At 42.7% G+C, this 13189-nt stretch overlaps 1 protein-coding gene across 1 annotated transcript in view; it reads left to right on the forward strand.

Moving 5' to 3' along the window:
* Nucleotides 1-2723: 2723 nt before the first annotated feature.
* The window catches only part of kpnb3 (karyopherin (importin) beta 3), an 87298-nt gene continuing 76832 nt past the window's right edge, over nt 2724-13189 (forward strand). Inside the window, exons 1-2 of the mRNA XM_034174039.1 lie at nt 2724-2872; nt 6268-6348. Coding sequence (XP_034029930.1) covers nt 2795-2872; nt 6268-6348 — 159 coding nt within the window. The 5' untranslated portion in view covers nt 2724-2794. The remainder of the gene's footprint in view (nt 2873-6267; nt 6349-13189) is intronic.

Raw genomic sequence — 13189 nt, forward strand, 5'->3', positions numbered from 1 at the left:
CTTACCAAAAACCAAACCATTCTATTCCTCATTTTGAGCTTATTAAAGGTCACGTTAAAAACCAGGCCTGGGACCCTCACAGACAGTGTCCATCTTGTGAAAGGCCCTTAAAATGAGTCATACAACATTTTTTATACCTTGTGGGCATCACAGTAGGTGTGGTTTAGTCTCACATTTCTAATGTTACTGGCTCTCACCAACAGGGGGAGATCTCCCTGTGTCTAAAACTTGGACACATGATGAAGCAAAACTTATATTTCTCAGAACTTCCAAACAAATAACACAAATACTTGATAGCTAACATAAAATAAAGAATTAGCACAGTTATATTATCTAACACCCTGCTTTATGGTAGTTGGAAGAGTGTGGCATTTTAAATATTTCCTTTAACATACTAAAAAAGATATTTACCTCCGCCAAGGAGGTTATGTTTTCAGTCGCGTTGTTTGTTTGTCTGTCAGCAGGATAACTCAAAATGTTTTGAACGGATTTTGATGAAATTTTGTGGAGTGGTTGGAATTGACAAGAGGAACAAGTGATTAAATTTTAGTGGTGATCTGGATCACGATCCGAATCCTGATGCTAATGCGTTAGCATGTCTGTGGCATTTTCAATGTTAAAAGTTAGCATTAAGCAGTTGCAGCTGTCATCACGTTCGGGTGCATTTGTTTTCAAATTGTAATATTTCTTAAATGTATTTTTGTTTATATATTAATAATCTAATGATTATTATATAGAATTTTAGAGAAAGAGACAAAAAGAAATAGATCACTGTGCCAAGGAGGGAATCTCTTTAGGGTCAGTGACCCTATGGCCTTGTTTAGAGAAGTGTTAGGGTTAGGGTTAACCCTAACCCTGTCTCTTATTTGTTTTTGTCTATAAGCACATGCAATATCAATATCAGTGCTCAGATGACAGTAGCTTCTGCGAAAGGTGCAAGCTGCAATAAACTGTGATGCCAAGCGCTACGGATACATGCTATCCAGTCACAGCAGATGAAACTTTTTTTACTACTGAACAAACATCATTGTTAGACTTTTTTAGGTTCAATGATTCCACAGCGTGTAGATGTTATGGCGTCAGTGACCCCATGGCCTTGGCGGAGGTTTGCACTCTCTGAGTGCTTCTAGTTTTGATATGCATCCAGAAATGTCTATAAAAGTTGCTGGTTAGACCATCAGAACTTGGACTTGTCGACCTTGTCATTAGAGGTGGGTGGATCGATCCTAATATCGATAATATCAATACCAACGCTGGTACTGATATTGAACAATCCTTGTGTAAAAAGATCGATACTCAAGCTTTTTTTTCTCTCCCGCACGCACTGACTGCTGCGCACACAGATTCATCAAAGTCTACTCTCTGTCTGTAAGAGCAGCGCTGCGCTGTGTCACACAACACGGAGCAGCGCACCCTCCCCCCTCTGGTCTTTTGTTGTTGCGCCGTCACATGGCTCAGCTGCGCCAGCCAACAGTCATGCAGGTAGGCTCAGCCTGGCCCGCCCACTCAGCACTCTCCTCGAGTCAACACGTGACACTGTGAACATGATACTGTTAAATAAAAACCTCTAACCCTTTGTTCTTAACATATTCTTTCTTTATTTGTACTATCTTTATTTAATTTTCACTTACTGTTTTTTATTTTGTTTAAAGCTAGAAGTGCACTGAAGGGAGGAAATTCCTTATTCTTTGTATTATTTTCTTGTATTGTTCGACTTGAAAAAAAGAACAAGTTTGAAACTGTTTACAGTATTTGTTGTGGTGTGTTAGTTTTTCTCTGTGGTTTGTCAGCTCTCTAACCTCAGAAGATTGTTTTAATTTGCTTTAAGTTCTATTTTTTTTACTCTTTATTTAAGAAACAATGTAGAGAAGTGCACTGAAGGGAAGAAATTCCTTTTTTTTTTTATTATTTTATTGTATTGTTCGACTTGAAAAACAGAGTAAGTTTGAAATTGTTTACAGTATTTGTTGTGGTGTGTTAATTTTGTTGTTTTGTGGTTTGTCAGCCCTCTACCTCAGGAGATTTTGTTTTAAGTTGTGTTGAGTGATATTTTTTAAACTAAAGTGTTGATTGTGATAAATAAAGTATTTTGTTGTCATGTACAATGTTTGGCGAAATTCTATCCCTGGTATTTTGGATCCTTTGGATCTCTGAAGCTTAAATATGGAAAAAGTATCAGTATTGGTATCGGTGATACTGGGCCTGTATTTACTTGGTATCGGATCAATACCAAAATTCCCGGTATGGCCCACCTCTGCTTGTCATGGCTTTTTCCACTTCGAATAGTGCTGAGCCCCTCAAGGGGGAGGGGAGGGAAGGGGCGGGCCAAGAACGCCTGAGAGATATCATTGGATTAGCCTAATGTCCTTCAAGAAAATCGACCAGTGGGCCGTCGCGGTCGATAAAAATGATTTATAATATGCTTTTTGGCTTAAATTGTGACAGCCGGCCTAAAAATGCGTGTCGGCCCACCTGGCATTGCCCGGTACGACAGATGGCCTGTCCATGCTTAAAGAGCAATCTGTGTGTGTTGCCGGTTCTTTTTGTTGTCTTTTTACCGTTCCCGCGCTGTTGTACGTCTAGCCAATAGAATCAACGCATTCACTTTACTCTGTTCATTCAATCCAATGAGATGTGACAAACACAGCGAGCCACTGACGTAATCCGTTTCTCACCAAAAGGCCAATGAATGGCGAGTAGAGTTGATAAAAGAAACCAATGAGGCGCTAGCTGCACCGTGAGGCTGTGGTCGGCTTTTTGGACTAGTTTGGTAGCATTTTTCACTCTCACTGCAATGGCGGAACAGCAGCAGTTCTATCTCTTGCTGGGTAACCTGATGAGCCCTGACAATAACATCAGGAAGCAGGCAGAGGTGAGCTGACACGTCGCCTTTTTGGGTCGGTTATTGTGAGTGACTGGTGGAAGATACCGCGGTTAAGTTAGCACTGTTAGCATGTTAGCGAGTTAGGCTGGTCGCGCGCGCGGCGTCTTTCACGTCAAACTCTGGAGCCCACGTGCGCGGTGATGCCTACTGCCAGTGCTAGTCAGCTAATGCTAGTTACCTCCATGTTGCGTAGTTGTGTCTGTGTAGGCGTGTTAAAAACACGGACACACCCGTCACAGTGCACGCTTGTACTGTGTGTTTATGGCCTTGTTGGGTCGAGTCGTTACGGTTTAAGTTGAAATGTGTGTTGCTTGTTTGACTTAACTACACAGGAAGTAGCATGACGCTAGTGTTACACTGACGATAATTTTTTTAGCCACCTAGCTGGACTTGGGGTCAGTGTCTACATCTTTTGGTCAAATTAGCGAATTTCGATACTAAAAATAAAAGCATACACAGCTAGTATCATGAATACGGTGGTATTCGGCAGAAGGCGCTAATAGTTTAGGGATCCAGCTCATTCAGATGTGAAGTTGTTTTAGCATCACTGTGCATTAGTGGCCTTCAGCCAGTTTGAAAGTCGGTTAAGTACAACTGTTAACACGCCACGTAATATCACTAGATGAAATACTGTTTTCCAGACACGTCATTACAAAAGTTCTCCTTGATCACCCTTCCCATTAGATAATTTTGTCAACTAGTCTTTCAGGTTTTCCTGACATGATTAGCCTCCTGTCTTTTAAAAAAAGTTGTTACCACTGTTTTCTCATCAGCAATTGACTCTTGGATTAGATGGGTGTATCTTATCACGCCACCCCTCACTATCAGTCAGCATTTTCAGAACTGACGATGCAAGCTCATAGGAATTCATCCTTTATAGACACTGCAGCCTTTCTCTGTCCCAATCACATAATGAGCTGTCAGATGTAAACTACTAAAGTGTAACTGAATATATTGGCCTATAGAGGGTTTTTATGTGACATTAGTCACGTCATTTTGCGCCCCGCGACCATTCTGGATTACGACACGGTGGCCACTGTGCGCTATGTGCATTTGGCAAACAATTGCAGAAGCTTCAACAATGGTCAACTTTTGTGCTGTCGTTGGATGTTCAAATAGAGGTGATAAAAGAGGCAGGTCACTCATTTTACAGGCTGCCAGCAGTTATTGTGCATCAAGCAGTGACGTGTTACAAGCTTTCTAAGTGACAGAGACTTGGCTCAGCAAAACAGGAAGAGCAGGTATGAATGAAGCTTTAATGTGGCCAGAACCAAGCAGATCGCCCGAAAGAGCGCTCTGGCTACTGTCAGTGTGAAGCCTCACCATTACAGGCCCAGCACTGTGGCGCTGAGAGAGATCCACCGTTACCAGAAGATCACAGAGTTGCTGTAGACCGCAAGTTGCCCTTCCGGCACCCTGGTGAGAGAAATCGCTCATGACTTCAAGACCAACCTCCGCTTTCAGAGCTCCACTGTGATGCTCTGCAGGAGTGCCAGCGAGCTGACCTGTGCAGCGACCTCGGCAGCTTGTGGATCGCATCTTGTGTGGATTTCTGGTAGTGGTGGTCTCTCTCATGCCACTGTGCCGGGCCTGTAACTGTGAGGCTTCTTCACATTGCCGGTACCAGCGCGCTCTTCCAGGCGGCTTTGGTAGCGAGCTGCTTCCTCTGAGCTTTTCCTCCGGTGGATTTATGTGGACGGTCTGCTTGGTTCAGGTCATATTAAGCTTACGCTGTGAAACTGACGGCCACTTCGTTACATTGTCATTAAATTAACTATCTGGTACAACATACGGATCCACTGAGCCAACTGCTACAAATCGATCACGATAAACAGCTTTATCTCGAGGGTTTAAAGCCTCGTAATAAGCTTTCATTCTCTCTATTTTCTTTCACGCGCTAGCCACGTAGTAATCCATGATGGAGACAGGAGCAAATCTGTCACGTGATTGAAAACTCTCTATAGTAGGTGGTGGAATACGTGTTTGAATACAGTAAAGTGTTTATATTTTGCTGTCAAACATTGCAAAAGATAAACGCAACATGGGTGACATTTACATAGAGTATAGTTGTTTGATTAATCTAATATCTTGAAGCGCAGACCCCAGTGGCCTCGACCTTGGCTAAACAAACCCTTTAAGGGCAGTTCTGGGTATGACAACAACATCTAAAGTTTGCAGATTGGCTAAAGAACCTGGGAGTGGTATGGGGAAAACATTTCACTTTTTTTTTTTTTTTTGCTTGATTTAAACAGCTTTTAATACAAACCAGGCCTGGGTACAAAAGTTATTTACTTTCAGTTTTCTTCTTGGTCTGCTCTGTGTAAGCCTGACCCCATCAGATCTCAGAAGCTAAGCAGAGCAGGATCTGGTTAGTACTTGGATGGGAGACCTCTTTGGAACACCAGCGGCTGTGTGTGTTTTCTGTACGTGAACTGGTGTTGCGTCAGGAAGGACATCCGGCGTAAAAAAACTTGTGCCAATTACCAATGCGGATCTGGCTATATGCGCTGTGGCGACACCCGGGAGAAAAAAAAAACAGGAGCAGCCGAATGGACAACAACTTTCTTTTTGTTTTTTGAATTATCACTTAAGAAAAAAAAAAAACACATTAAAACTTTAGTTTTGAAAATGTATGCTAAATTTTATTTGTCTTAAAAAAAAAAAAAACAAAAAAAATCTGCATATAGTGATATCAGTTTTTCTTTTAAATGTGTGTCAAATATTGTATTGCATTGAGCTCTGATGGCCCAAACGTATAGTGAAATGATGGCTGCATGACGATTTGGTTCATAAAAACAAATCATGCTGTAACTGGGTAATTTTGTTAGGTTGTTAATCTGCTTAGGTTATGTCCATAGTGTTCATTTGCTTTTTTTTTTATCAGAACTTTCCATTTGAAGGTCCTCTATTTGCTCACTCAGACAAGTTTGTACATAGTTATGATTACAAAAAAGTTCCCCATTGTGTGTCCAACTGAAGTCAGCTTTCTTTACTGTCCTGTGTCTGATCACTAAAGCACACTTGGTAATCACAAAATGTAATGATGCAACAGCAGTTTGCACTTTGCAGAGTTGAAGAAGTGCTTTATGCTCAAAATGCTAAACACTGTGGGGCATTGAGGGAATCTTTCTGGAATATGTCGAGTCACCTCCTGCTACACAGTGTCACTGATGAAGATTTTAGTTTATTCTGCACTAGAGAGTGGTACAGATGACGAAGTTTATGCTACTTACCTTAACATGGCTGCAGATATTTTTGAACATGTGCCACTATGGATGCACACTAGTCATTGCTAACAGCTTTACAGTAGGTCGTGTTAGTGGTGACAGACCTGTAGTTTTCATCTTTACAAATGTTTTTAATTTTTACGCTGTCCTTTGCAGGAGACCTATGACACGATTCCTGGCCAAAACAAGATCACATTCTTACTGCAGGCTGTTAGAGATGAATCTGCTGCAGAGGAGGTTTGTACTGCTAATGTATATTTCACATGACATTTATCACTTCAGCATTATTTAACTTGGATATTGGAGTTTTGAAATCGTCATACTTTTTTTTTGGTGAAATGTTTGTCAGCTCATCATATAGTTACCAAAAGTATTTTTACGGTTATAATCACCATTTGCACTTACACCATTCTGCCACAAATTTACAAGGCTGGACACAGTATATGTGCCACATCCCTGAGATGCATTTGAAAATGTGCGGGGACATCCTGTGATTCTTATCTTTAATGATTCACAATTTTTTCAAAACATTGAAAGTCATTCTGTTTTGTTTGTTGCTTCTCACTGCCATAAACTCTGAAGTAGTGACTCACTGAAAAGTTGTAGACTGTTCCTTCATGTCCTTGTTTCTGCAGGAGGTGGAGTATGTGTGGGTATTGATGTGTATGGGGTGCTTAGTGGGCAGCGTACAACGGCAAAGTAGTCTGCGTCACTCCATCCAGAAAGTTTGGAAGAATAAACTTTATTTATTCACTCATCACTCATCTTCAACTGTTTATCCAGGGTCGGGTCGTGGGGGCAACAGCTTTAGCAGGGGACCCCAAACTTCCCTTTCCTGGGCCACATTGACCACCCCTGACTAGGGAATCCTGGGTTGTTCCCAGGCCAGTGTGGAGATGTAATCTCTCCACCTAGTTCTTCCCCGGGGTCTCCTCCCAGATGGACGTGCCTGGAACACCTCCCTAGCGAGGCGCCCAGGGGGCATCCTTACCAGATGTCCAAACCACCGCAACTGGCTCCTGCAATGCCCTGCCCCTGCTGTGCCGATTCTCTGGCCAGTCTCACACTCCATTGTCCCCTCGTGAACAAGACCCCGAGGTACTTGAACTCCTTCACTTGGGGCTAGACCACATTACCTACCCGGAGTAGGCAATCCATCAGTCTCCCTTGTTTTCCCAAACATCAGGCACATGCAGCAGGTGGAACACCTGCAGGAGCTTGCTGAGGAGCACTGGAACGAGACTTTCAGGCGACTTGGCATTACTGTCCTTCTTCGGCATATTGCAGCAATGAAACTGAATGTGGTGCAGCAGGGTTTAATTGTGCGCACGTTGGAGAAGAACGCTGTCCTGCTCTATTAAGGCTCACCACTAATCAAGATGGATCAACACGCTCAGTTGTGACCATGACATGATGCGAAATGAATGGTGTGTGACATTCATGGAAGTTTTTTTGACAGCCAAAAACATGCTCCACAGAAACCACGAATATCACGCACCAACACGCTCTATGAAGAAACCTATTCAGATGTGCTAAGAATGTCAGAAATGTGCCAAGAATGACGCAAATATGACATTCATAACATGTCTTGCCTATGTGTAAACGCAGCATAAGGTATAATTCATCAGTGTTAAATTGACAGGAAAACAGAAATTATGAAGGTGATTGCTGGCCGCTACCCCTAAGCTTCACTCAGACCCAGAATTATATAAAGTTGGGGCTGAGACCTGTTCCATTTCTAATAAAATGTTTTTAAAAGGATAGGAAGCACAGTTCCATACTATGGCAGTATGCTAGCAATGCGAGATGGAGAATAAATGCATCTTAAGTCTGGACTGGAATGTGTCTACTAGACTTGTTCATACACTGATTGACACACCTCCCCCCCCCCCCCCCCGGAAAAAAAAGTTGCAAGATTTTGTTTTTTGGTGAATTTGTGTTAGGTTGGGTCTAGTCTACAACATACTAAAAGTTGGACAAAATGGGAGTATGGGGATAGTGTCCAAATTTGAAGATGACTTTTGTCAGTTTTTGTCAATTTCCATACATTGTGAATGCTACAGAAAGCAATAACTGTCAATTTTCATGATAAATCAATAAAACTTACATTTATACCCAGGTTTTCAAGGTCCGTCTTTCATATGAAAGGTTTACCAGTGATGTTGAATCACTCCTTAAACCATATCTAGGGGTACCCCAACCCCCAAGCTGCTTGTTGCACCCACTCGGTTTCACAAATGGGCATATCTGTCGTAATGCTTCATCCAAAACTTTTCACACATCATCTTCCATCACTGGATCATTCGTCATATTGTCACAATTGCCATCTTTGCGACGTCTGCATGCACTGGTACACTGTAGTTCGTGCTTTCTGCAGGTACACCTTAGGGTATTGCATGCTTCTGAACAGTTGCAGTGAATCATCTTAATCAGTGCATCTGGAACAGGGCTTTGTCTATCATCACTGGAACAAGCTTGTCCCCTTCTACCTTTCATCCCCACTCAGATGGTTGGTGGGAGTCATTCAGGTGTCACATTTTAGCTCTTGTAACTTTCTTGCAGAGCATATTATATAGGAAATATGCCAGGGGGTCCTTCTCATCTGCATTGAACAATGCTACCATTGCCTTACAACCATTGTTTTCCACAACATTCTGACTTTGCTTTGGTAGAGAGAATGCTTTTGAACAGTCTTTCATTGCCTTTTTCTTTGTTGCTGATTTGTTAGAACCCCGACTTCTTTCCAGTCCCAAATACTCTAGACACAGTTGCATCCGGTAAAGGCATGCAGAAACAATAGGTCATTGCAAACTGCTTCACCAAACACCTGCCACCTGCTTGAGGACCTTGATATTATAGACTTATGATTTCACCTTGTCCGAGTGGAATAGAGTGCATTACATTTTGGAAACATCTGCATCGTAGAGCAGGAGAACAAGATCTGGGTCTACTCCAATTAGGGTGTTCGGTCTGAAAACTTACATCGATGGCTGCCTTTGCAATCTCAACATCTGCATTGCCTTCTGCTTGAATAATGTCACAGCTGTTCTGTCACATTGGTTCATGATCAGCTGCTTGTTTGCCTCATTCAACAAGAAATCCTCCTTTTTCCCCAACAGATAGTCACCTTGGTAATGTTGACCTTGTTTACATTCAGCTTCATCAAACATAACAGTTGCTCTACCAGTGTTTGACAGTGAATGGGGCATAATTGTCTGCAGTTGAACTGTAGGTGTTCCCCTCCATCCATTTTATGTGAATGAATGAATGATTTATTGTCATTACACAAGTGCAACGAAATTATCTTCACACCCATTTACCTCAGACAAAAATACAATTAATCCATAGTTATTAGTAGTTGACCGTAATAATGGCACACATCAGAATTATAACAACCGCACATATACATTTGATTTTGTGTTAAACTTGAAACAGTCCGTCATCCGAATTGAGGCAAAGTGAGTGTAGGCCGCAGCAGAAATACCATGCAGCCAAGCTTGGAGGGTAGGGGGTGCTGCTGTAGTTGCAGGTGCCGCGCGGCCATCTGGAGGGGGAAAGAGGAGTGGCAAGTTTGGAGGCCGGGGTTGGGGCGGGGACAGAAACACAAGGGGGGAGGGGGTGGGGGGAGTGTGCGTCCGTCCATGTGTGCAGGTGGTTCATATCAGTCTCTGTCTGTGTATGCATAGTCTGCAGTGGCCTTGATGACAACCACAGACTGTGGGGAAGAGCAGATGAAGAGGGAACCATGTGCATCAACAGGGCTGTTGAAATCTTACTAGAGGAAAAACAAGCAGGGAATTTTGACCTTCAGTAGCTGATAAAACTGCTGTTTGGGTTAGGCAGAGATGCACAGAACTCCAGTACGGTTTCTCTTCACTGTCCAGATCCAATTGTGAATATTCACTGATCTTCAACTGCTCCGAGATGGATTCCATCTAGCTTTTAAGTTCAAAAGCTAACACAGTCTGAGATTGTACAGCCTTGCCAACCTCAATAATCATGGCGGACAGACGTGGGGCTGTGGTTTTGGTGGCAGCCGTCATGCCAATTTTCCGGTAGGGTAGATCAGGGTAGCACCTAATCCCGATAGCAGAAGCGTCCTACCATGAAGACAAATAAGAATAAATCCTCGACGTCTTCTACGGATAGTGGTGTCAAGCACGCCACACACCACTCCTTCCAGGTGTCGACAACATAGCCCGCGGGATAGGTTCCTTCTGGGCAAGTAGGGTCCCCCAACCCTGATTTCCTTATTGAAAAGATGGCATCAATAGCGTTTAGAGACCAGCTGATCAATTCCATGGTTATTCCAAATGCAGTTCAAAGAATTCAGTCTGGTAAAGTTGGGACTTTGAATGTTGGGGTAGAGATAGAGACAAACAGGAGAGATGTGACTGCCCTCGCTGGAGTCCCAAGCAGTCCCCAGCAGTGGTGAAGATGAGATCCTCCATCTAGTACATTGTGCCAAGCCAGACCCATCACTTCCAGCCCATACCGACCTGGATCAAATGGAGAAATGAGGCTTAAAAGCCAAAGCATGCCATCCTCATTTGTGTTGGATTACTGTCCCTAAACGGCTGCATGTTTAAGACAATGCCACCAACTAATTGGATTACTTATTAATTTGAATTAGTGTAAGATTTCACGGGTGAGATTTTCGCAAAATAGCAACGCCGCCTACAATGATTTTTAATCTGTACAGCAATGGTTTTCACATGCAGTAATTTGCGCAAAAAAATCAAACTTAGTTCACAAAATATTGAAAGCGGTCTAGTGTGACATCTCATCTCATAGTTTATAAAAAGCGCAAACGTACTGCAGAATACATTCATCCATCATGAATGAGAACAGCTGTAATCTAATTGAAAAACATTTAATGAAGATTTTACATTTTTACATTTACTGTGCTAAAGTGCCTGACACAGCTCTCTGCTGCTCACTGCTTCAAACTGTGTTTTTGAGCAAATGGAATATCACCCAGTATTAATGTATTTTTAACACTTTAAACATTATTCATGACCTGCTTAGAAAATGAAATTCAAATCAAGTAACCAAAAAGAGCGAGCAGTGTGAGCGGACGGTCGGCGTCTGGGTAGACGGCCGTACCGTTGTACAACTTCGATCAGAGTCCACGGGCCGCCGAATGCCCCAGCCAGCACCAGGCGCATCGGTGGACGCCATCAGCGCGCAGTTCGCCGGAGGCCCAGCTCAGCCGCAGCTCGGGAGGCCACCATCAGCCCAGCAGCACGCCGGAGGCCCAGCCGGGACTGCAGCTAGAGGGAGGCCGCCATCAGTCCGCAGCTCTCCGAGGCCCAGCGGGGCCACGGCTCGAGGGAGGCCACCATCGGTACTGCAGCTTGTCGGAGATCGTCACCAGCCCTCCACCACCGGAGACACCACCCAGGCCCGCGACTCGTCGCAGCCGCAATTAACATCAGCAGTCGGCCTGTTGGCCCCGCGGAGAAGCCAGGACGTCGCAGGCTAGGCTAAGTCAGCCTGGTTTCGGCTAACAGCTAAAAGCTAACAGCTGTTGCACAACAAACAGCTGTTAAATAAGACTGTGAGAATGGGGCCAAAGAAGGCACCTGTGATGGAGGATCTGGAGGATATTAAGAAGGTTCTGGATACTCACGGAGGAGGTTTGTGCCGTAAAAACTCAGCAGAAGGAGATACTGGCACTAGTGAAGGAAGTTAAGGACCTGCAAGGCCTTATTGAGCAGAAGGACAAACGATCGCGTCATTGGAAAAGAAGGGTGACTGAAATGGAGCAGTACACGTGAATGATGTTGTATCTGGGCTCTACATCAGACCCAGATCGTATGCTCGGGCAGCAGTCTCTGGTAACGGGGGAGCCCGATGAACTCTCCACAGAGCAACAAGTTGCTGCTTTTTTACAAACTAAGGGGATCGATCTGGATATTAACACTATTGAAGCATGTCATCCGTTACCCAGGAAGAATTCATCAGAAAAACCTACAGTCATCATGAGGTTTAACAGGAAAGACAAAACAACTCTGCTCAAACAAGGATATAAACTTAAAGGATCCAATGTTTACATAAATGAACATCTCACTAAACACAACGCAGATATAGCAAAAAAGGAAAGATACTTGAGAAAACAACAAAATTCAAAACACATGGACTTCAAACTGTAAAGTATTCATCAAACTGAACGGGTCCCCAGAAGAAGCCAAAGTGTTGCTGATCAGAAGCATGGAGAAATTGGCAAAATATGACTAAAACATGGTAAGTGAGCGCAGCCAACTTTCATAATGACTGACAAACATACAGAACCATTCATCGGTGCTTCAGAACAGTAATAGTATAACTGAGATCATACATGGTTATGAGAATGTGGAATTACAACCTTTTAAGTATACTGAGCATCATATACAGGATCCGGAATATGAGAGAGATCACAGATGATATTTTGTCAACCATTCAGTATAATTGCCATAACGGAAACACGGCTTACAGAGGGTGATGACACAAACTGTGAGCTGGAGGGTTATGAATTCAATCATCTGAATAGATGAAATAGAGGAGTGGCTTTGTATGTTGACAAAAGGATTAACTACAAAATTAAAGATGAAATGACTGTGGCTGTGGAAAATCTTTTGGAATCCATCACAATTGAAATAGGTATGGATAAAGGCAAAAATATAATTATTAGCTGCATATATAGAGCTCCTGGCTCTAAAATTGAAGAATTTCAACATTGGACAGATACATTTTTTTCACAGATGGGTAATAAGCGAGTATTTTTGTGGAGATATAAACATTGATCTCTTAAACCCACATCAGCATATAGTAACTGAGGGTTTCATTAACATTATGTACAATCTAAATCTATTTCCAGAAATTACTAGGCCTTCAAGAATCACTTCACATTCAGCTACTCTCATTGATAATATATTTACAAATGATATCGATACCAAAACACTAAGTGGCTTAATAATTAATATTAGTGACCTTTTACCAATTTTTATAGTAACTGATTTGAAGTTTAATAAAAAATGTACTGTTCAGTAAATCTCAAATATTAAAACTTAATGATATGATTTCGTTCAAGACTGTT

The sequence above is a fragment of the Thalassophryne amazonica genome, chromosome 1, assembly GCF_902500255.1.
Source record: "Thalassophryne amazonica chromosome 1, fThaAma1.1, whole genome shotgun sequence".
NCBI lineage: Eukaryota > Metazoa > Chordata > Actinopteri > Batrachoidiformes > Batrachoididae > Thalassophryne > Thalassophryne amazonica.